This window comes from Pterocles gutturalis, unplaced genomic scaffold, assembly GCF_000699245.1.
Source record: "Pterocles gutturalis isolate BGI_N339 unplaced genomic scaffold, ASM69924v1 scaffold1904, whole genome shotgun sequence".
Taxonomy (NCBI): Eukaryota; Metazoa; Chordata; class Aves; order Pterocliformes; family Pteroclidae; genus Pterocles; species Pterocles gutturalis.
This window is the reverse complement of record NW_010135335.1, coordinates 21,566-47,372: the sequence shown is the minus strand read 5'-3', so window position 1 is coordinate 47,372 and position 25,807 is coordinate 21,566. Positions and strand designations below refer to the sequence as shown.

General features: G+C 36.7%; 1 protein-coding gene across 1 annotated transcript in view; it reads right to left on the bottom strand.

Annotated features, from left to right (window-relative positions):
* NOL10 (nucleolar protein 10) overlaps positions 1 to 25,807 on the bottom strand; it is a 49,946-nt gene that overhangs the window by 2,973 nt on the left and 21,166 nt on the right. Inside the window, exons 13-19 of the mRNA XM_010081829.1 lie at positions 11,010 to 11,136; positions 9,315 to 9,394; positions 9,047 to 9,145; positions 8,325 to 8,414; positions 6,400 to 6,573; positions 5,770 to 6,017; positions 618 to 720 (exon numbers count right to left, since the gene is read on the bottom strand). Of these exons, the coding sequence (XP_010080131.1) occupies positions 618 to 720; positions 5,770 to 6,017; positions 6,400 to 6,573; positions 8,325 to 8,414; positions 9,047 to 9,145; positions 9,315 to 9,394; positions 11,010 to 11,136 (921 nt within the window). The remainder of the gene's footprint in view (positions 1 to 617; positions 721 to 5,769; positions 6,018 to 6,399; positions 6,574 to 8,324; positions 8,415 to 9,046; positions 9,146 to 9,314; positions 9,395 to 11,009; positions 11,137 to 25,807) is intronic.

The following is a 25,807-nucleotide window of genomic DNA, read 5'->3' as shown; positions in this document are numbered from 1 at the left end:
TAACTCTGCCCACACCGCAAAGTAATCACCCATCTGTGATCTATAAAATTCCTTAGGATGGGAAATAAAAACAATTTGGGAAAGGTAAATAGGCAGCAGACAATCACACACTTCAAATGGAATTTGGTAAGTAGAACAGGACCAGAGCTCATTCTTGTGATCTGTGTTAGACAAGTTCAAAGACAAAAGTGGTTAGAAGCTCTGTTTTTATCATGCTGAGACCTAGCAACATTATCAACCAAGAGAAAGCCTGTCACCTACAGCATCCTGACTGCATTTGGACCTGCAGACCAAGATCTGATCTGTCCTGGCACAGAAGTCAGATAAGGTCACAAGCTTCTGAGGGTATGTCTGCAAAGAAACTATTAAAAGATGGAAGCCAGTATTTTCCACAAGAACATAACATTTTATGAGTGCTGCCTGAGTTATAAGGGTATGAACACACAGAGTACAACCGGAGGCTTTCATTCTCTTGGCAAGAAGCAGAAGAGCTGGCAGCTTATAAAGAAATGTAGAGGGACATTTGTTTGACGGTTTTAAAGTTCCTGTTCTTTCATGCAAAAACTAAAGTTACTTGTGTATTATCTTAAAAAATTATATATATATATATCTCTCACCTTCTTTAATTTGAATGTTGCCTGTTTGCTGCCTACTGTGGTATCAGACACATTGAGCGTGCCAAGTTTTTCTTCAAGCTTTAAACGATCTCCAAGAGTTTTCCTGTGGAGAATAATTAACATTAGTCCCTTTTCTTGACATCTTTTTACTATAATAAAGGCTGATAATGCAGTCAAACCTAATCTCAATTTCTCTGAAACCCTGAAATGACATAACTCTAAGAAATAAACATTCAATAAACAGAAAAGAAAGACAGGTTCAAATCCTTCCCTCCAGATATTTCTTTCAGTAGAAACACTTCTAAAATTTATGTAAGGTTCATCGTATTTTCTACTAAAAAAGCAACAAGACTCTATTTGAGAAAGAAACCACACCCTTCTATTGCTATAGTTTTCTACGAAATGTCAGAAAAAGTCACGAATACTCAGCTGCAGTAATAGATACATAGACAAATAAAAAAAAAAAGTAAGGCTAGATATATACAGTTTTCTTGAAATCTTATAATTTATGAATTGGAAACACTTTTGAGAGAAGGAAATAATCTCGATTATACATCAGAATAAATACATCACCAAATGAATCGCACTGCTAGAGACAAAGTACTTAGTCCAAATGACTGTTTGGACACTGTGCCCACAACAGTCTAAAGCAATAGTTTTCTAAATAAAAGAACAACTCAAGTGAATGTGATAAATAAGACAGACCCTGACCACAGAGAGGAACTTCACATGAGCATATGCCTTCAAGCACATGGTGCTCGTCAGCTAGTTTCTGTAAACAAGCTGGTACAGAGCCTCTCCTTCGGGCACTGAACACCAGCACTTCCACGGAGAAGGAGGTAGCTGTTGTGGCTGAAACCGATACTGCTTTCAGCTCTCCCCCACTGCAAGTTTATGCCCCTGCAGAACCAAGACACACAGACATACCCCAGTTGCTCCAGTTTGTGAGCTGGTATCTAATATTAGCCTTGCTGACTTCAGTAGGCTGGGCTGTAAACCAGAACAGCTGAGGAGTGGAAATACACCTTGTTCCCACATAGCCTCCAGCACAGGGTCGAGGCAGGCAGGCAGGGATGGTGCTGGCTTCAGCCAGCCTCCCTAAAGGCACCTCTGAGTCCTAACACAGCTACTCCATCCTCTGTAATGTGGGCCCTGTGAGTAGTAGTGCCACCTGAGTATACGACATGGCTTGTGTGATCAGACAAACCCACTCTGCCATGCGCTCAGAAAACAATCGCCTACCTGGAAACTAAATTAGCTTCTGCAATCTGAGATACTGCTACTAGTGCCCTATTAGATCTCTCTGAAGAGGTTTAAGAGACCTTTTTGTACAAGTTTTAAAGTGGAAAAGAAGTAATCATAAAAATACAGACGATCAGGAGCCACCAAAGTCAATGGCATTTCTATGGATGAAGGCTCACGGACTGTGGCCTGTGCGTGAAGTCTCTGAAGTCTGCTGAATTTTGGTTAATGAGCCATTTTATGTAACAAAGACTTTTCAGATTAACAATGAAAAATTACTGTCAGGAATTACTTTATTTCTCCTGACTAGGTACTTTGATTGTATTTTTTTTTTTTTTGTAGTATATTTTTCATGGAGTACATGTAAAAACTTGTTCCATCTGTGCGGATGAGGAAGACAAGCTAAGCCTCAGAGCTAACGATGGCAGAACATCAGTCACCCACGCTGTGGTGGGATTTCTACATTCAAGTGAAGTCCCATTTTTCTCCCCTTTGAAAGTGAACTGGAGAAATATGGCTACTACCCAGCAATTATTTAGCATGACTGCCTAGATACTGCTTCTGTCAGGAGAAAAATTAATATGAGGAGATATTAGCAAAATGCTGTGGGGTTGCAATTTTACTGAATAATTGCAGGTAGGGCTATATTTATCTGAAGATGTGCAGACCTCAAATGACAGTGAACTGCACACACCGATATACAACTCAACAGCTGAGTTGTTTGGGTTTTTTTTTTAAATCAGCCTCAACAAATTGATTCAAGGGATACATTAACAGTGTTATTAAAAGCAACTTCCCCTGCCCTACAGTAAAAAACAAGCAAACAAACAAACAAACTGCCCAGACACCTCTTTTTTGTTCATTATAAAGAGAACAGTTTTTCAGGACTTTTCCTGCTGTTCTCCTTTAGCAATACCTAGGAATGTCAACTATGCTTTTGTTGGCTTTTGTTGACTTTCTTGGCCACCTCTGAAGATACATACATTGGCTGCCTACTTTATATAAAGTATGACTGCTGTAGTTTTTAATTTTGATGTGCTCTAGCTTCAATAACAAACCTTTAAAGGGACATCAAGAAAATCAAAAGACCCTTAGCACACATAAAAACCCCTTCCTTTTATGGATTCTTTTAAGTTACTACGTAAGGAACTTACGCAGTAAGTAAACAAAGCAAAAGAGTGCAAAAGGGGAAAATGAAACGTAGCCTGATTTGAGACAAGGCACTTTTTACAACCTTGAGTGAATTTTGCAGCTTTCCTATGCAAAGAAATGTGTAGACTGTTGGTCTATGAAGAAATTTATAGTACACACTACTGCTTTAGAAGTTGGGCTTGGAGCCGTGCTGAGTCAGGAACATGTTGAAAGCAACACCCAGTTTTATATAAGTCATAAACTGTTTCCTCAGGTAGAACATTATACGATTAGAGAAAAAAAGAACACCTAACCATTAAATGCATAGTGAAGGTATTAAGGTACTTAATTATATTGGTCACAGACCATCATTCCATAACTTGGATAAATCAAATCAAAGACAAACATGCCAGCCTCGCCAGATTGTACATGCCACTACAGTCTTTCCAATTTTCAGTACATTACTTGAATTAATTATTTTTGTGCTGACTACTTATCACTGAATAAGGCCAGCAGAAAACATATTTAGGTATTTTCTTCATAAAATTCTCATATGTAAAAATGCTTATTACCCAGTTAGCGCACAACACAGACTAAGTCATTATGATTACAGAATTGTATCAGCTATACATTATAAGAAACAGATACCAACGGCCAATTTTTAAATTTCCTCTAAGAATTTGAGGAATATCAGAACAATGCTCGGATGAGCACAAATGTGATCAGTGAGTACGGACCTAATTGCTTAAGACAAAAATTTAAAAAAAAAATGGAAAGACAATTCAATGACAGCAACTCAGAAAAACATGAAGGATGTAATGCTGTCACATCTACTTTTTTGGTCACCCTATTCTATCCTCAGTTTTCTTGTTTTTACATGGTTTATGTCATCCCTGATATTCCTCCATCCACTGGACAGATCTCTGGTACTTGCTTTATTTTTCCCAAGCTGAAACTATTATTTTTCTCCCTCTACACCAGATGAAAGAATTTATTTTGTCCTGTGTCACGCTGTACTAATTTCTTCTAAATGTTTCTCTTCCTTACACCTGTCTTGTTTACTTAACTTTCAGTATCCTTGTTCGCATTAAAGCCTTCCATGTTTCGAATTAAATGAAACCTTAATACTTCAAATCGAGTGTCGTCGAGAATTTGCTTTAGAGGCCAGTAGCTGAATTTGTGTAAAAGAACAGTATTTGAGCAGGCTGCAGCCACACTGCCTTTTAGGGAAGTATTTCAATGGCAATGAGAATAAATTGCCATTTGACCACTGTCCCAGGCTCCTTTCAGTCACTTGCTAACATGACTATAAACCTAAGTACAATGTAAAAAATATCCTTCACCTACAATACTCTGTCAAAGTATCCAGAGTGGATTTTCTCTCGACAAAGAAGAAAAACTGACAAAAGTAAAAAGTTGCTTCATCTTCTGGAAGGAAGGAAGAAAAACACTCTGAAGGAAGCTGATGGAGAAATCTAAGAAAGTTAGAGTCCAGAATGAGTGGGTATATTCAATGTAAAGAACAAAGAAAAATCCTGTGTGAAAACACTTGCTAATAAAAAACAGGTACAGAAAACATGGAAATCAGTTCTGCAGAACTGCTGTAAAACCCAATTTATAATCCAATTTATAAACTCTACTAGTTCTATTTAAATGAGGTCTTACAGGTACAACATGGAAACCATAGACTACTAGACTAGTGTAGAAACACTGTCTCAGTAATAAAGACTGTTTTACATTGTAATTCCAGTTAAAAACTTGCACATCCAGAAAATTTCCATCATAAAACAACCACGTTGTAGAGTCAGTCAGTACGGACATAAACAGTCCCATTATATATATTACTCCCTTCCTTTTCTTTGACTGTATTATTTCACTCTAAACAAAAACATAATAGCTATTATGAGATCTGTCTAGCCCAGTAACTTGTTTCCAACACTAGTCAAAATTCTGCTCTGCATCCAGTGTGCTGCCAGAACTTTGAAGCTATTGTCTTCCAAGGTTTTAATATTAGTGTCTGTGCTCCAAATAATAAAAAGCTATTAAATCTCATCTTCTGAAGGGTTCAACTCACCTCTGAAAAAAAAAATCAATGAGATTTGCAGGCATCAAGCATCTCAAAGCCAAGTCCTTTAGTTTGACAAGCTCTTTATACAGTACCCAATTATTTCAGTTGATAATCAATTTCAGGAAATCCAAATTAAAAAAAAAGGTCTAAATTTTTGTATTGCAAAAAGAAAAACAGAAATTGTGAGATCTGACAATATGTGGACAGCATAGATTTTTTTTTTTTTTGAAAGTTTCTGGATGCCATAAAAATACCCAAACAATTTTTAGTTTACCACCTTGATCCTACCCCCAAAACAGTGACTAGTCATGCAGTATTCTCCATCCTTTTAGAAGGTCAGCTGAAAAACATCCAGACTGTCAACCTCACACTGACACTAGTGGAGAAATATAACCAGTCTCACAGATATCAGTGTTGTTATTTGTGAGAGCAGCAGTTCACCAACACTGCATAATGGATCCCCAGATCTGGCTCAGAATATTAATCTCTTACTCATCTCATTTGTGTTGTCTCTCTGCTGTACTTTAAACACTGTATTTAACTACAAAACAAAGCTTTCAACAACTATGTCACTTTAAGTTATACTCCTGAATTGCCAGATGTGGCTTTACTAGTAAGTGCTTCCAAGCCAAAATGTCACTGGCCTGCATTGTAGAGAAATACTTGAGAATCGTCCACCCCCAACTATTAAAATAGGAACATTAGTCTTACTTCATTAATTTTTGTTTTTTGGCAGAGTCTTTGAAGCTCCTGAATTCCTCTCCTTCTTTAATCTCAAAAAACTGAGGTTTCAGTAATGTTTGCCGATCCTCCTTGAGCCTTTCCTGCCGCTTTACTTTTTCCTCTTGGCGTAGAAGCTTGCGCTGTTTCCTGACCTCTTCAACCCAGCCTTTTTCATCATCTGAACTCTCAGAACTTTCTGCATCACTTGCTTTTCCTTCTGGTTCTTCCTCCTCTTCCTGCAGACAAAAATAGTATAAAATAAGAAATCATCAACTAATTTTCTTTTCAAACTATTCCTGTAATTAGAGTACGTGACAGCTTTTACATAGATACAGTTAAAGAGAACCAAAATTTGAACAAAAGCAGTAACAGCAAATGAAGCAGAAGATATATTATAAAATTGTTTCCACCTACATATTTTATGTTTTTGAAACCTATACTCATGTAGACACAAAATTGTTCACATCTAAAAGCTAGGATAACATTATAAATTACACTGTTGTAGCTGATGAAACATGCTTCCATTGCCTCCATCCTTCCTTCTTTCTAAAATCTGAATGTTTGAAACAAAGGAAAAAAACCTACAGATTTTCTTAATCCAAATGGAAAATATTTTACCTGTTCTTGTGCTTCCAGTTCCTCCAAGATCTTTAGTTTCCTCTTTCTTTTCTCACTTATTTTAGAAACAAGTGGGTTAAGTAGCCTAAATTCTTCACTCTGCTCATCCACCTGGAAATCTGGATTCTCAAACATGACCTTAAAACGATCATCTTTGAGAAGGCTAGGCAGATTCTGGAAAAGAAGCAAAGCATGAATGAGTTATAAAATTCTGAAACAAACATCAGTAAAGTAAGTAACATCTTTTTAATTAAAAAACCCCCTCAAAACCAGCATGTGAAATGCCAGTTGCTTTATCCTTCCAGGTCATATAAAAAATTAAGATTTATGCTTGTTATATTTTATTACTTTCACAAAGATCAAATACATCTCATTCTAAGTCACCTGTAAGCAAGACAGGGTTTTTTATGCACACTACAGACACCTTAAATATACAATTACTAATATTTTTGAATTAATGTTTCTCATACATTCAGCCAGCTAGTCTGGAGACGTGTTGATATCTATTGACTAATCAGCAGTACCTCCAAGGCAAATACCCTGCCTGATGGGGATGATTCTACAACATGTACAACAAATTATCAGGGTAAACATGTCTTTACGCAATGCTACTACTGTTTAACTGTAAATAGAGTGTTTCTATACATTTTATAACAATTTTTCTTCACTGCCCTCACATACAGAATGGAAAAGGCAGTTTCATTCACGTCAAAATAAAATGAACTTAAGTGTAACTTAAGCTACCGTTGAATTAGGAACAGTTCCAGCTACAATTTCAGCTTATGTGAATTCCTGTTGTCGTCATTTTAAAATTATTGAATACAAAGCTTTTTATTATAAAAAGCCGATCTTTCAACATTGCCAAACTTATACCAGCACATTCATCCCACCCCAGCATTAAATTTTCATTGTTACCTGAGAAGTGGGGGAAAAAAAATACAGAAAAAAACCACTGTAAATTTCAAACAAAGAAACTGTTGCAAATATGTGACTTGCAGTCATGCAGACAAAAATTAAATTGTAAAATAAATTGTTCTTCATAAGACTCTAATGCCATTTCAGGAAAATAACCAAAACACGCATTTTTATGTATCCTCTTTTTAGTCCACTTAATAACACAATCTATGTATGCTCCTAGACAAATCAGCCCCCATTTATTGAACCCTTACTTCCATTGTAACACTCACATAGACAGTCTCCATTTAAGGTTTTACCACCACCTGCTTTTTCAGCAGTTGATGCTTCCTACTAACTGTAGCACACAGGATTTCATTAGATGCCACATGAAGCTAATGCCTGCCTTTCATGAATGCCATATTCCTGTGAGAATGAGCACCTATGAAGTGCTACCTCTAGAAAGACCTCCCCCCAACCAGACAGTAAACATTAACTCGTTTTTTCCCTTAGGCTTCACTTAGGATAAAAATGGATTATTTTCAACATCAGGAAGAATTCCTGTTGCATAACAGAAAACCATTTTGTCTCTTTAATGAAATGCAGTTAACTGTGCACACAAAGAAAGGCAATTCTATCTTCAGTTTTACAGATAACATCTATCTTGTCATGGTCACCACCAACATGCCAATAAATGCAAACAACAGGTCTTTTTCAAACAGCTTTGGTATTGACTCTGTATTTAGCTAGCTTCCGGAGTCGTATGAAGACCATATCATTTTCACAGTGAATATTTAATAATTTTAAGCTTTAAATTACTACATGGACTCTTTGGTACTGCAGCTACAGTGAAGTCCACCTTAAAGCCACTTACTAGAGTAAGTTAATTATAAGAAACAAAAATCATGGAATTTTGAATCTGTTTGGCCAGAAAACAAATAAACTGCAACAACAACAACAAAAAATTCAATACTGTAAGCATTACTATTTCTGTGCTCACAGTTAAAGAAGTCTCCAAAACAAAAGCTCACCTTCTGTTTCTTTTTTCTAGTAACCTGTTGCTCTTCTCCTTCTTCTTCAATCAGTTTGAGTGCAAGCTCTTTATTGACTTTTGGAAGTTTCTAAAGAGAGGAAAGCAATTAATCCATAAACTACACATGCAAAACCTATATGCTTTACATTAGTAAGTGTGGTGAAGAGAGAATGCTTATTCATTCTTATAACTCATGCTGAAAAGCTCCTTGCCTGGTTCCAAATATTTCCAGGTCCTAGAAAAGCAATTGTGCTTGGAGATAATTTAAGCAGAACTTCTGTGTCATATTTCCTTGCAATACACCAGTTTTAGCAGTTTAAAAGCAATTGTTTCTCCTTGTATGTTGACGAAATTCAATCTAGAAAGCTACTAGTTATAAACACAATGCAATTTTTATATAACACTTTCCAGAGTATTATGTTTTAATGGCTTAAGTCATTTAGTTTAATGACAGAAGTAGAAACTGCATGTTTTAGCAGTGGGTTTTCCACTCAAGTGCCAAATATTATGAGAGCTGTTTGGTATCAGTCTTTCTCATCTGTGGGAATCACACGCACAGGAATTTTACGGTTCCATTCAAAAAGTTCTATAAATTACTTTGTGTCTCTGATGATAAACAGAATCAGGTTTAAGTCATTACATCTCTGAGACACACTTAAGAATAGACTACTCTTTATGAATAGTTTTCCCAGACGTTTACGCACTGTTTACAGGATTTACCTTTAGTTGAACTCTGTGTGCACGTGTTTCTTCTATCTTCTGCCTTATTTTCTCTCTTCTGTATTCTTCATAGGCAAAGGGGTTGGCCATCATTTTTGCCTATGAACAAGCAGGAAGAAGTAAAAAGAGAATACAGTTAATACAGGACACAGTCCATTATTTGGAGAAAAAGAACTGAAACAAAAAACACACAAAAAAAGCCCAACAAAAACCCAACACATCATTTTATTGTTACGGATAAAAATTGACAAGGATCAGCCTTATTTACCTTATGATAAAGTCTTATGTCCATGAAAAAGCCATGCATATATGCTCTGAGCAATGACGATCCAATGAGATGAGCAAGGCCTGGGAAAAAAGTTACAGAGAATTTCAAAGAGCTTTCATATATAAAGAACCCCTATTCCAAGCAAGCCAATTCATTTACCCGATTCAAGACAAACAAGCACTGCCAACACAAAACATCAATCTAATGGTCACATCCATTACATCAAGTCTAAGTAAAACCACAAAAAAAATCAGTTTGGTCAGCAAGAAATTTGAGCTTCTTCAGAGCAACAAAATCCATTTTTCTTGTCATAATATATGTTACTGTGCACTTTTTAAAAATGTCCACATGCACTATGCTCCATGAAAGTTAACAAAGAAAAATTTGAGAGGATTTTTTTGGAGGTCCATAGATGTTTGACAATCACTTTTTAAGTGTGGTATAGAGATGTTTTTAATTAAAGAGTTTTGCCTTGGGTCACTATCTTTGAAGAATCAACATGTTGAAAAAAATACAGTACCACATCAGGTCATAAAACTGTCACCCTAGGCCCTATCCTAAGTAAGAATGAAAATACTTAAGAGTTCTCTGATTTTCCTTCCATGTATTTCACAAAATTCCAAGACTGAAAAAAGGAAAAGCTTTTTATAGCAAGGTATCCTCTACAGACCCCAAATCTCTAGAAATTAAGAATGAACAAACTTCTGCAACTAAATGGCAGAAGCGAGAAACCACTGTACATTTCAGAAAGCAAAGCTGTCTCTAAAAATTTTTTTAACTGTTTCCAGGAAACAGTATTCCAAAATGAGAGTATTCCAGCTAATGGTTAGTAATACAAGGAAACCCTGACATGTGAAATACAAAACATCCCCTAATCTGGTTCTTCATTTTAAATCTTATGTTTATGAGGAAATGAATTTGACTAAGTTCTAGTGAATTTAAAGCAGCATAAGCATTCCCAGTCCAGTCTCCGCATAGGTAGGACTACACTGCCTTATTCCCTTACAAGTGTGATAGGGGTCTGTGGGCTACATTCAGGCCATCTACTCTAGAACTCTAACGCTGAATATACAGGTGCTTTGGATGACCTCCTCCTTGTATGGCCTGCCAGGTCAAATCCAACTCCCATATTCAGAGGTAAATTAATTAAACTGGAGCAAAACATTGCAGTCAAAACACATAACAGACAGAAAAAGGACTAACTACTTTGGGAGAAGCTTGCTTACCCTCTCTGCTATATTATTTTCAGCATTCCAATTCCTTGAAATTGTGTTTCTATTAGCCCTAGAATTATTTGTATTTTCTGGAAATTACTACATTCAAATAGTGTAGCCTTTGGCAGATTTTGCTGTAAGTTCCAACACACTATTTGAGCACCTCAAAAATATTTTGAAAACTAAACCAACTTCTCTTCCTTTGCCTTCCATTTAGTGTTTGAAAGCACAGACTACAGATTCCTAGACATTAAATCAGCAAATATCAATCATCTTCTTGGAATAAAAATCTGAGAAACACAAATATCTAGGGTTGCACTGGTTGGGAACCAAAGAACATAAAGCCATCAGTCTGGTATATTAATAACCAAGAAGACTGGAGGAAACTACCGCCAGTGTTTCCGAATGACAAAACTTACATGTGTAAATGATCAAAAACTGAACAAAGAAGTCAGCTCAAGAGGATATTCAACTGTTTTACCTAAATTTTCAAGGTCTTTTCTGGTAACGAATTTGTAATCATCATAAACTGTGCTCTCTGGATTCTCTTCCAGTTCTTCAGTCAAGTTGTCCAAGAAGGAACACCATTTTGGGGCAGGTCCTAAAACCTGTGGATATTACAGAAAGCTACAACATCATATACTCTTACAGAAAAAAGCTACCGTTAGGCTCTTGACTACTGTGCTGTAATGGAATAACAAATTAATTCCTCTGAAATCAGAGACCTTAAAAGTAACAGCAGTTAGAGAACACAATTAAACCCACCACTTGCATTACCACTACGAAGTACTATAGATTATGTGTTATATTAATTTAGTCCATTTATTTGAGACCAACTATCTAGCTGTTTCAAATTTAACTGTTTCAAGTGGTCCCAGTCTGATTGATTAATTTATTAAAAGCTCAGAGCCAAACGTTATAGATAAAATTATGAACTGGTGGCACTAGATAGTAACTAATTTGTAAAGCACTGTTGGATCTTGAACTCGTTAGGTTCACTACACAATCACGGTAAAACCTATTGTGCCCTATTTATTTTAATTAAAACACCACAGGTATATTTCATGTATTTTTATTCAAGGATAAACCCAGACTGTATGAACAGAAAATGGAAAATATTAAAAAACTTGCATATTTCCACCATGATGCAAAGGATTTATTTGAATAATATTATGTTGCACTATCAATGTCCTTTTCCATATAAGCTTCCTCCAATTTCCCAAGTTAACAATTAGATCCCTTCACTTTTCCCTCCTGCTGTTCTGATTGAAATTCCTCTCTATCCTGATGCATGTAGCCATACTCAACTGTTCCAGTACTATTATTTTAGTAGGTGAGTTAGCTGAATGGAAAAATCTAACACTACATTTTTCTCTCTAGAGCAAATCAGCTGACATTTGAGAACAATAAGGTGGACAGTTAACTCCTAGAGTGGGACTTCAATGAGGCTTCTGATTTGTTTGCTAAAAATTGACATTAAAAACTCCACAGCCAACAAGACTATAAGAATGGTTGTGATTCAACAACATTTAAGATCCTGTTTGATTATGGAAACAAGTAGAAATTATTTTATATATATAAAATACATATAGTTTGTTTTAACATGATAGTGTAGTAACAGTATGAGATAATGCTGTTCCTTTAAAAAGAAGTGTGTTACTACTCATTCAAAAGTCTTCTTTTGAAGACAATTATACACAAAAAATTGTAAAAGTGTATTCCAGACCATACTACTCTACTAATATTCTAGACTGTAGCATTCCACACAATAATATTGTATTCTAGACCACTGTTGTCTCTTGATGAAATATGATTTATCTTCACAAGATTTCAGGGCTGAGAACTCTAAGACGCCAAATAAAAAGTTGTACTTTTTTTTACAGTTCTGCGTATTTTATTCCAATTAGTAAGAGCTTCCAAGGAAAGACCTAAGATGTCACTAACAGGAAAGACATTACCTACTTAATGAATTAACCAAATCCTTGTGTCTGCTCCAGTAATACTCAGCTTAAACACTATGTAACATTTGGATTAATTTCTTGCCAACATTGCAAAAGCTTTTGTCTCCCTCTTGTCTCCATCCAGATTTTAAATTTTTCAGTTATTTTCCCCAAACCCACTTTTTCATATCTAAATGCCACACTTTTATACTAACAAGAAAGCAGCCTAGATATGTTAGATGTACCACTGGTTTTCATGCCATTCAAGAAATCAGCTATCTGTGCTTCATTACCAGATCATCAAAGCATGACTGGGGTGAAGGAATCTTCTCTAAAATTTACCTATAGCTTTGTTTGGGATGAAGCCATTTGTCCTTCTTATAAAAAACAAATTGGTTACTAACTAAACAAAACTTCTCTTCTAATAAAATTTAAGTAGAAGTTTCTCTGTTGAAGATTACTAGAAATGAGATTAGAGAATCCTTGACTCACATCCATTCCCATTAAATAAAATCTTCCCTTTCATTCCATCTTGCTGACTCATCATGTAAAGATCTCTGTCACTTCAATAAACCTTTTTCATCATTTCCATGTCTATGACACTATCTGCTTAAGCCTTACAACGTGCATGTTACTCATTAGAGCTCAGGCCACTCCAACCAGTTGGGGTAATCCCCCAGAGGGATCCTGACTGGTGTAAACCTTTCAACAAGTAACTAAAGCAGAAGGCTCACAAGTAAGGGAAAGTAGTTATCTGCTCTTCAGCTGTAGCTCCACTCACTGTTCCAAGTATCCCTGTACTCAAAACCCAATATTGAGAGTAAAACCTTTCAGGGCACATTATTTGTGCCATGAAACACAAAGCCAAAAGACACAATTATTCCTGACAACCTGCGGAGTTAGTTGGATGATCAGATCCATAGAGAAAACAAGGGGCAGAGGCAGGGGGAACAAGATAATTAACGGAAAAAAAAAGCAGTGGCAGAATACCAGGAAAAAATAGAAAGTCCAACCATTATTCAAATTTCACATGTTAACTGATAAGAAGGAAAATCCCACAGAGATGTTTGTGTATGTTTTATTGCCTTATTTCCCTCTCTCCCACCCTACAAAAACCACTTGCCTACGTATTCTAGGACACCTTAGGAGCTTTGCTTTGTATATTAAAATGGAATCTTTTTTTTTTTTAAAGCCTAGGAAGAAATTTAAAAATAGAAGAGGCAAACAATACCAGCCACAAAGACAAAAACATAAACAAGAAATGTCTTTCTCTTGCAGTACTAATTCTTCACAGAATTTAATTGCCACTGCATTTTAACTGCAGTTTAATGCTCCTCCGCCATCCACTGTCAACCAACAGACATGCCCGGATGGTGCTGACAGCACTCTGAAACGGCGGGCTCTGCCATCCCTGTGCCCAGGTACAAGTGCCACCGTTCAGAGGACTGGTCTGCAGTGGGCTGCCGAGGCAGAGGCAGGTAGGTGACAGCTGTCTGCCCTCCCCAGTTCAGGGGTTTCTGCACCCATGGCTGCGCAGCAGCACAGGCGGGACCGCTCGGAGCTCCTGCCACCCAGCACTGGCACCGCCTCAGCCTGGGCAGCAGTCCCCGCCAAAAGCAATGAAACAGCCACAAAGCTGTGGAGTTTGGGTAGGCTAATCAATATACCTGTCAGTTTAGATTGGGAGCACGCGATTCTACCTTATCTAAGTGTACGGCCAAACTGTTCAAGAAAAGGAAGATAAAAATATTGACAGAAGAATATTTTTAAAATATCGTTAAATAACTTCACAAAGCACAGTTCTTTGTATTCTGTTTTACAAGATGTTTAACTTAATAGTCTTATAGTGGTACAGCTCTGCAATAGCCTGTACTTATAGCCATGCCTAATTCCTGAGCATTTCTGTAGAAAATATCATCCTGTCATTGGTCTGTAATTCCCCTGAAATTAATGAACCCTAGGACAGAGTAGGTATTATTCCCAACCCACAGCAGATGTTCCTTATCTTTAATCTGGAACACCAGACAGCACTTGTACACTTTTAAATGCCACTCAACAATCTGACAGCTGGCTCTACAGACCCCTTAAAGCCACAGAAAAACTGGGTCTAATCCTAACTAGTATTAAATATGCTCAACAACTTAAAAGAAGCCCAGGATGCACAGCAGCTTCCCGAGTCAGATGTCACAAGATTTAAATTAAACGACTTTGAACGCACACACAGATGAGTATTGTTAAGTATCCCTTTGAAGGTTTCAAGGACCAATTCTACACAAGTGAACTGAACAGTTGCTCTTTTCTAATCAGGGAGTGAAAACAGGTTCCAAAATCTATTTTTCAGGATGTTAAATAGCAAGTGCCTGGAAGATTTCATACAAGGCAGTGATAAACTCTTCAGCTGTAAATCAGATGTCAAAATATATTAAGACTCAAGGAGCAGAAACTCCTCACAACCTTCATTGATTTATTTTAGCAATGAAAAACATGCAAAATGTTCACAGCACAAATCAGATTTGAAAACAATGAACCAGAATTTGTGAAGTTTACACTGCCTGAATTCCCTCTGGAAGACTAATAATGTATGTGGACATCATTCAACAAAACACTTCCATAGACTTTGGAAAGCAGAAGTATTAGCTGCTGCAGCCGTACAGGACAGCAACATGCAGTTTACAGAAACTCCAGAGTTCTGAGAAATTAACACTGCAATGCTGTATCATGCCATATCACAGTAATACAGTTAAATATAAATAAGTATGAAAATACATCATATCACTGCTCTTTCATAATGTATTTCAGAATTAAAGTTTGGGTACAGTGTATTGTGTAAAATTACTGAGATAAGAATTTTAATAACTGTAAGGCAAGATTAGGAATTGACTAACGAGAAACAGTTTATGCTAAAAGGGGCACAGAACGGAGGTTAAAAGTGAAGCTCCAAGGACTATTCTATTAAATATTTTCAGAAATGACTGCCACATATAGTAGGAAAATGTCAGTAAAATCTGCTGATGACCAACTGTCACAAAAGAAGGGTCAAAATCTCTCAGGGAAAAAAATCTACCTTGAAAACTAAGATGATGGAAATTGGATTAAATGTACAGCCAGTCACCAGCAGCTGTAAAGAACAGAATACGAAAAAGTTATACTATCTGATCACAAGACAACAAAAAGGCCATTGTATTAGTATAAGATAGGAATAATGACTCTGTGTACATCTTGTACAACTCCAGGCAATAATGTTCAGCATACATGAATGCAAACTGTAGCAGGTACAGTGAAAGGCTGCTAGGGTGATTTCTGAAACAGCAATGCTTGTACAAGCATAAATACATGCAAAGTTATCATAGTGACACTGGAAATTAGAAAAGTTAGCGAAGCATCAGAGGACTATGACTCCTGAAAAGCCTTTAATGGAGATAATGAGGAAGAAACAAACATCTAGTTTTCAGATGAAATCTGACATATTCCCAGAAAAGATTAAACAATCTGATTGCCTGTGATAAAATGGGACTGGACTCCATGATCCAAGGAAGCTCCTCCATTCCCCTGTTCCCATTTAAAAAACAAAACAAAACAATCCAAACTTAAAGTACTTTAAGAGAGATTATTTTCTAGATTATAATTTCTTTAAATATATTTTATACATACAACTCAACGACTTCACATACATATTTACCTGTAGGAGACAAAAATAATTATTTGGAGGAGACAACAATAATAATAATTTTTAAAAAAATCTTAATTTTGGTGTTTTTTTTGTAATATGGCACAATAAAATGCATTTTAAACTTTTAACAGGACACATTTGCTGGAGAAAGAAGATGCACATCTCTACATACATATTCTCAGCTTCAATCATGCCGTTCAACAGAAGAAGATTACAGAAGGTCTAATGAGGGAGGAGAAAAAAATTGGGTGATCCCCAGGGTGTGGGCAGTGATTGAAATGTGCAATTGCGTTTTAAACATAATTAGCTCCCTAATTGCATAGCCAGGTTTAATTAATGCAATTACATGAGTAATTAATTACTATTCATTTTAAGAGTACTGTTTTCAATGTTTTGTTCTCTAATTTTAAGAATTAGACAGATCTCAATATGTAATAACTTTGAAAAGTTTCCATCTATATGCATTGAAAGGGCAAGAGAAGAAAAAAACACCTTGTTGTACCTCATTAACAGTCAAGGTTACATCAACTGCAAATGCCAACTCTCAAAAAACAGATGGATTAGGTTTCTAGCTTGTAGACATGAAAAGCTGCAGCTCTCCCTTCTTGTTTCTATGTTTTTCAGCTTCAGTCATACCCAGCCCAAGAACTTCAGAGAGCCCAGCAGATTAGCTTGTGTTAGAAAGGAGCCTTGGGAACAGGTTACCTTGTTATGTTTCTATCTACTATGTTTCCATATACACTGCATGTCCCTTAGCAACCAGCATGCTCCAAACAATTTGTGATGCTGAATTTTATTTTGCCATTCCTTTCTAATCTACTTTCTCTCTATGAACCCTTTACAGTCCAGTTGTGCCCTCATGAGTTAACCCATTTAATGTACTGAATAAAATGCTTTAATTCTCTAAATTAAATGGGGTTTGTGTATAAACTCCAAACAAATCTCCTATATATTTTATTTTTTCAGAATTTCACGCTTTCATTCACCCTACATTATATGGTGTAGATTTGATGCTTTTATGGTAAATGAACTTCCACAGGCATCAAGTAGCTCACTGGAGTACAGCTATGACCAAGAGACTGAATAGCACATTTTTCCTTTTCAGCATACCACTGAAAACAGCATTGCATTTGGTTTTAAGCCCACACACTCATAAACTTCACTGAACTATACAAAGAATTGGCTCTTTCTTTCATCCTAACTCCAGCACATCCAGACATTTTTGGCAGATTCATTAATATGAGAGAAGTTGGTTTTCCTACCTTTCACTATGCTATGGAAGCTGCCAAATCAACAATTTGGAGGTTTTACTCCTTAGAGAGCATGTTAAAGGAAATGTTGCTTTTAAGATCTTTCCAGTGTTAAATAAAAACTGCTGCAGGAACTTGCCCACATCTTCTAGGAATGAGATACTAAATCTTTCTGCCCTGGTAGTTATCAGATAGTAAGTACTTCTTTTTGTAATCCTAAACACTTTGGCTTTATAGTGGTGGGTTGTTTTATTTTTTTGTTTTTTTAAAGCTCATCTTCTCTGGCCTGACAAGGTATTACAGTCAGCTAAGCAGTCGCAGGTCTGCTCTCACTGCAAGTGTCTTCTTGGTGAAGCCATCTTCATTTGAAGGAAGCAACAATCCTGTTGCTCCTAATTTTGGGAAAAAAATATCCTCTGAGGTAGGAACAGCAAATTTTTCCGCAAAGAAAGTTACTCCTTAAAACTGTAAATAAGATTAGCAGAATAGTTCTCTTCCTCACAAGAAAGGAAGAAAAAGGGACACTTCTCAGAAATTATCTGTCACTTACCAGCCATGGCATTAAGAGTAAGGAGTCTGATGCTTTCACCACTATCCCTATCGTGTTCTGACAAGCTGACATACATAAAAGATAAAACTGGTCACTATTGCTATGGATCTTTTTATCTACCAGACTCCCTACACTTTTTAGGTCTTTAGACAATTGGAGCAGAGATGATCTGAGGCCAGAAAAATAGATAGAAACTTGAAGTACAAGAACACATTACTTTATAATCTAATCAAATGAAGCTCAACAGATAGAAGAGACAGGCTTCTCAAAGCATGCATTACAAGCATGACCTGATTCAAGCACTTTCCCATAGGTATCAGCTGGAAACAAATTAAAAGTTCACAAAAGTCGGTTCTTGTTCTAATATAGCAGCTTCTATAGTGTATCTGCTGTAATAATAGAGGCACTCAGGTCAGTTACTTAAATACTGTGCAATAAATTCAGCTGAGACTCACTTCATAGGATTTTTTTTACCTGTGAACATCTGATGTTCTGTTTCTTTATCCATGAAAAAAAAAAAAGGTGTAGATCAGGTAGGATCAGCTGCTTTAATGCTTTGCTGATGATAAAAGGCAGAAACAACGTTTTACTTTGGCCATCTACACCTCCCGTTTCCTACCACATCTGACTACGTGCTCTTACCAATTCCCGTGCATAGGTTCTGGTATTTGTGAGACGCTTCATGAAGCCAATTTACTGTTCAGTCACTCAACGTCACTGAACCAGCACATCCCTCCTCACAAACACAACACCTCCACATTTTATATGAACTCCAACAAAAAACCATCCATCCTATTACGATACTATTTGAAGAATAAATGCCTCATAAAGCTCTCTCCCTGCATTTACAATTGTGACCACAGAGGGGACAGGCAAGGCAACGGCAAATGGGAGACATCATAACTGCCTTGGCCTTTTTTCTTACACAAGGAGAGAACTTCTGCACAGCTTCTACCTGTTCCAACATGGTCAGAAATCTGTTTCTCAAAACATAATAGCACTCATTGCAATACTAAGGGCATGGGTCATCAATGGACAAACTTCCACTACTACCTGAGACGACATTAACATGTGCATTGATTTCAGTACGTATGTAATAACCTCCGACGCAATCTAAATCAACAAGTAAGAACCAAGAACAAGCCAGAAATGCAAAAGTCCCCTTCTCCATCTCTCTGATGGGACAGGAAAATTCCCGACTGTCACACTGGGTGGGGACTTGCTTCTTGTGCTTTTAAGTGGCCAGGAACAACAGGGCTCTTACAGTACAAGCCAGATGCCAAGGAATGTTACAGCATACATATCTTTACAGTCATGAAAACAAAACTTACTGTACTTGAGTTCAGAGCACGACCTGCATTTTAGGGAAATTTGAGGGATGCTACAGATACAAAGGTAACAGCGAATAACAGCTGAATCCAGCATATCACATATATTTGAAAGCTTTCAGATATTTGATAGTTTTATCTCTCAGGTTTGTGTGATAGAAATCTTAAATCCTCACACCTTTGTTACTATTTTTGTATAAAACAGTCATAACTCACAATATATTTGGTTTGCTACTGAGTACAGCACAGAAGATGACAATATAGATAAGCCACAAGAGTCACTTGCCTCTGCTTTCAAATATAATGAAATACTTAGTTGACATTACCACAGAGAAAATTCTCATGTGCTTTGCCTTTTCTGATCCAAAAGCTAAAAAAGACACTAATTCTTATTACATGCTGACAGACCATAGTACAGTACAAAACTTCCTTTCAGCAACTACGTCTTTTCATTGTCTGTGACTGCTTCTCTCTTCACTGACTGAAGCTGAGCAACTACATCTCTAAATTTTCAGAAACAAGGTGAAGAAGAGATGGCCGAAAAGAAGGCACAAGTGCAACTGAAGAAATAAAAAGTATCTTTCAGATCCTCAAGGCTTAAATTTTCTATGACTTAAAAAGGGGAGCACACTCCCCCCCTCAAACCCTGTTTTCTTAAAATAGGAACTCGAGACAGAGGGTCCCATACTACCAACTTCTTAAGAAACGGTCATGACACCAAAAAACACGTGAGTCTAACAACTGGCAGAGCAATCATCTGATATAATTCAGCAAAATTTCTACTTTTAAGAGTTTTCTCCTTCGCTCTATGAAGAGTATGATGCAAACTCCAAGGAAGTATGGACTTAACAGTCAGCATGCTGCTATCTTTTAAAAAATAATGAAGTGCTGCCTAACATCCACAAAAGCAGTAGGCAAGGATCATATACCTTCACAATCTATACATAATGTTGCACTAGAGTATCTATCAGCACAAAAAAACCCCCTAAAACTAGTTTTACAGGAAGATCAGAAATTGTTTCCTGATTATCACACGTTGATGTTTCCTTCTATGTATGTGTGATAAGCGGTACACTGTCTCTCAGCCAGTGCATGGGAAATGGAGGATATCCTCTGTTGGGAATAAGCCCAGCAGGTTATTTTTCAGTTTGGAAGTGTTTAGGTTAAAAGTAGGAAGCTCACATTTCTGTTTGTGAAGATAAACAACTTTTTTCCTATGCTTGTAAATACTGTGAGATAGGTAATGTATCATTCACCAGACATTCTTTTTATATTGCTTGCACAATTTTCTGTGTAAAGGATTAGATCGTTCTGGATGGAAAACACAGTTCTAAAAGATTGATATACCAAAATTCAGAATTAGCTTAAAGGCCAAAGATGCATTCAAGTGTCTATTAACACTTGGCAGACCCAAAGCACAACTGTAATATGTTACTTCATAACAACCCTGTTTTCCAGTCATTTCACAGTTCTCAAAATGAGTAAAGTAAGGTTAAGACCAACATTTCCCTTTCTACATCATAACTACTGTCTTTTTATTTTACAACATTTTTTCCCAGGTAATGAAACATTTTTCTACACTAAATATTGTTTCAGGATAGAAAAAAAAACCTCTTAGCACAATCCAGTTTTATGGCTGCTTTCCACAAAACTTCTCAGGTGAGGGTTGTATTGAAGATGAAACAAATGCCTTCCAAAAAGTACAGCCTCGTCATACGATCTTCAAGAAGACAGTTGAGGCAGCATTACTCCAGAATGACCTAATACTGGCAATCAGAATACCTGAAAACATCCTAAAAGAAATAAAAATCTCACGTGCTGGTCCTAATCTGTTCAATTAGTGTCAAAATGCCAGCCACAAATATAAAAAAACCTGCATCATTTGCACCATAGCTTGTATCATGCCGAAGCCAAAAGTCAGTTCAGAAGATCTTGCTGTAACTCTTAACAGTGCCCAGAAACCATTTGAGTGACAGCTGACTATACAGAACATTGGTCTTAAGGGCATGAAGTACAAGGTGCGGAGAGGTGTTTTTCTCTAATTGTAGCCCCACCATATAAAGGCTCAAGAGAGAAAAAAAGACACTTAGTAGATCCCAGAATAATGAAAGGAAGTCTTAGAGTGATAAAATTGTTCTGAAAGGCTATGACCATAGAGGTAAGTGTGGAGTGTGCCACACACAAGAAGCCTCCCGCCATCTTTTAAGGTGAAAAATGACAGACTGTAATGATAGATACCTGATGATCCTAACTCCTTGTACAAAACTAGGGAGAGCACTCTGTCACCAGACTGACAGAAAACACTAACCTCCTTCAGATAAATGCTTTTTCTGTCTGTGAGTGAACTGAACACAACTCTTCAGTCAACTCAGTCCCATGTAGGTTTAGGAGCAGCTAACCTGGAAGTCTACAATCGAACAAAAGCACGTTCATCCTTAACTTACAATCCAGAACTGTTCCGAACCAGCATCAAGAAAGAAATAAAGGGGGTGAACTAAGGTATTAAAAAACTGCTTTCACTTGTATTTCCTTCGTACAAGTTCCCTCTACAGATTTTTTTCATCAAATACCCAGTGCATTACATGAAAACACATAAACTAGTAGAATTTGGTGCCTTAAACTGCGATTATGTAATTTCAAGGTTAACTACTAAAGAAAAAGCAGCTTTTTCTATAGTTTTTTCTAAAACCTTTTTTTATAAAACTTTTTTCTAAATTTTTTTTCTAAATCTAAGGAAAAAAGATTTTTTTTTTAAGAATGAGCATTATTGAGGCATATTCAAAACAAAAAGATGGTGATAAAGAGTAATTGAAAAAATAGAGGACCTAAAAAAGGCAGAAATTAAATAGTTTCAAATAGCATGTATGAAAGGAAAGAAGTACCAGAAATGGTTGGTTTAGTCGAAAAGCCACACAATTTGAAGAGGACAAAATACATAAGTATTTCTAGCAATAAAGAGATCCACATATTCAAAGCTGGTATTGTATTAGAAACCAGACCCATTGTAGAGATACTCTTGGAGAAACTGAATCATTGAGTGGGCAAGAAATACTTGCCCTTGAAACATCTCCAGTTTATAACTCCAACAACCCTGAACTAGGAGAGTGCTAGGATATCAAATGATTTTCCAAAACCACCTGAAAAGAAGCCAGAGATGCTCCAGTATTTATTTCTTCTTAAAGAGCTTAATATCTTCTCTATACCAAAAGTACATTGCTTCTAGCCTCAACAGGGAGTTTTCTGCCAAGACTGCAGGAAAGTAAAAAAAAATAAATCCAGAACACAGTATATTACACTCAATTAATTACATGCTTAATTGCTCTCTTCTTTTAAGAGCCTAATGAATAGAGTAAGTTTCAGTTTCAGTATGCATATGTAGCCGAAAGTTTCAAATCCAATAAAGGAGACAGGACTGATTTGAAATGTCTGTGCTAAGATCAGACATGTTCACGTAACCAGTAGTAAACACTCAAAATAAACATCATCTATGTCCCTTGCCTTCCACCTAGAGCGTCCAGGAGCTAACATGTAGGTGCAACCTGAAAAAGAGAACATTATATGTCATGGAAGCTGACAGCCTCAATTAAGAGAATCTGTCTCATCTCAGACCACAGGTCAGTCAACCACCATGTGTCAGTGGAGCTTCTTCCTCTCTTCACTTCTTTGGCCAGGACATGGTTGCACTATTGACTCAACTTACATTTCTGAGTCAGTAGTCTGAAAAGTATCCCAAGGCACACACAACTTTCATTTCAACCTTCCCGAGGCATACATCAAAGCGATATAAGAGGAAGCCAGCTGGCAAGAAGTAGGTTCCAAATGTTTGCATAAAGTGCAAGTTAACTATTAAACTATTGGCAAACAGCCCAATTCCAGTCAGAAGCACTTGCCCTCATTAAAGCCCAACAAAATAAAACAAAAACAGTCTCTAAGCTAAGCCACTCAAGATGTTACCTATGTAAAACAAACATTCCAGTTTAACGGTCAGATTCAATTTGGCTTTTACTTACTCCCTTCACTGTGTACCTGCGTAAGGCATCTTCTTGCCATTTAAAACCAAACCTGCCTGTCCTTTCTAGTAAACCAAAAATCACCTTCTTTTCCCTCTACTAACAGCTCTGTTCACAAAAGAAACAACTGTGGGGTATTTTTTCTTTTTTTTAAAGCAAAGCATAGTTCTCTCAGGCATTCCTATTCTCAAATATCACACCTATCTTGTTTAAGCTGAAGCATGCTATTTCATTTACTGACAATATTGTGATACCCACTGTCAACTGTTTTATAATCTTGAAGTTCAAGAGACAGTCATTTTTTGGTTTTGCAATGAAAATTTAGCTTTGGCATTAACAATGGAGAGAATGGGCACATGTACACAGATAATTCAGTCAGACATGAGCTCAGTCAGACCGTACTCCAAGCTGGCCGGACACGAGCCAGCTCTAGTTCACAACTCATGTAGCTGTGTTAGCACAGCACTGTGCCCACACTAATAAAACCTGCTGAGAGGCTGGGTATATTAGGCTGGGCACAGTCCTACACTGTCTGGCCAACTTCAATCAAGGACAGAGGATGCTGGGGCTGTCTGCACCCATCTGCGTACACAGGCACTCCTGGTCTGTAAGACTCTGACTTCTGTGCATCTCTTCTTCCGAAGACTTTTTTTCTTACGTTGTAAACTAGAAGGCTAAAGCACAGCACCATACATTTGAGATTTTAAGTATCCTCCTTGACCACAGCCATGGTAATTCCTTGTAGCTGTTCCAATGAAGACTTAAAAAAAGAGAATAATGACTAGCAGTACAGGGCAATGAGGGACTAGGGTAATCGAATGGCTTCTATTTACACAAAAGTACTTCAAAGAGCTCTGAAACAGAACTGTCCTCTATAGTAGTAGCATTTACCCCAGGCATTTATTCTGTTGTAGAATTCAAAAATTTTAATTCAGTTCTTGTCAACATCTCAAAAACAGAGGACACATTTTAAGTAGCATTCATGTCTATCACAAAGTAAACAAATAAATATAAAATCAAGCTATTCATTGGGAAAACAGTGTATCGCAGTTCTTGAAAAAAGCCAGGAAATGAGACTATGAAAAGAGATCAAATAATACAGTAAATCACTAGTTCTTTAAAGTTTTGCTCCAAAGACACATGCAACTAAACTCATCTTTGCCTGTGCAAGGAGATCACTCAGTGTTCCAACAATGGAAAAAACCCGTGTCTTAATGATCTACTGACATAGAAACCAAAGGACAGGTGTGCATCTCTGAGCTCAAATAACTACCCCAAAAGATCAAGGAATAAAACTGTAACATGAACACATTAATAACATTGAGTTTTCCTTAATAACAAGTGCCCTGGAGCAGCTGAAGTCTGACACCACTTCTCCATTTTATATATTCTTCATTTAAAAAGGAGATTAAAAAAAATAACAGCCAATCAAAACACATTTAATGAGCTACATGCTCGATTTTTAGGAAATGCAGTAAGAAACCCTTCAATTATACAACACTCTCTGTGCCAGCTCCTTCAGTCTTGCCCGTGAAAAGGCAGACAAGGTAAAAAAGCCAGTTACTCGAGTGTGAGACTTCCATCTCTATTTCAAAGTAACAACTTCTCACTACCTTTAACTTCTCTATTGTCTAGAACAAGCATTCCATGTTTTGAAATTAACTACAAATTGTTGACTAAAAAAAAAAAGTCATGCCAGTATTTAAGATATCTTCAGCAGCCTTCAAACTCAAACATTAATCATTTGGGTTCATTTGTATACTCATGTGTCACTGTGAATGTAAAACCCATAAAAAGGTATGATCCAAACAAGTTCAGGCAGATTCTGACAGCAACACTTAGAGAACAGTGACAAAGGAAGATGGTTTAAGGAAAGATTTGTGTTAATTTTCACTGGAATAGCTTGCATGCTGCAAAAATACTATAGTATTAGTCAATATTCATGTTTGCGACAATGCCTGTTAAGTATTATCCGAGTTCTAATATAGAGTGCTTATATTTCTTAGCTAAAAATTATCTGACTTCAGAAATGAATTCAATATTCACAGAGGAATCTACGAGTGAGATTTTGAGAGAGTAAAAAATAAGTATTTTTCATTTTGATTTACAATGTATGTAAGAATACTCAAAATAACACTGAGTAGAAGAAGTTCTAACAAACTTTCATTGCTGGTGACAATCAAGACAATGAAATAATTTTTTGGCTAAGTGGCAACGTTTGATATGCACCTCTAATGTACTATAGCTGTAAAGTTCATATATCACGCACACCTGCACAGAAAAATCTCAGTGCACAACTTTCAGAGAGAAGCTGAACCTTACCCTTACTGACAGAAGCAATGCTTTTTCCATTTGAATTACTTAAATTGAATAACTAGTCCATTCAAGTGTTAAAAATTCATAAGACTTTGAAAATATGAGAGTTTGTCTTCCCCACTCAGTTAATTAAGAAGTCAGTAGGTAAAAAAATGCTTGGAGAGCTACTCCCTAAACCTTACAAAGGACAAGGTAAATAAAAGCAAAGTGTTTAG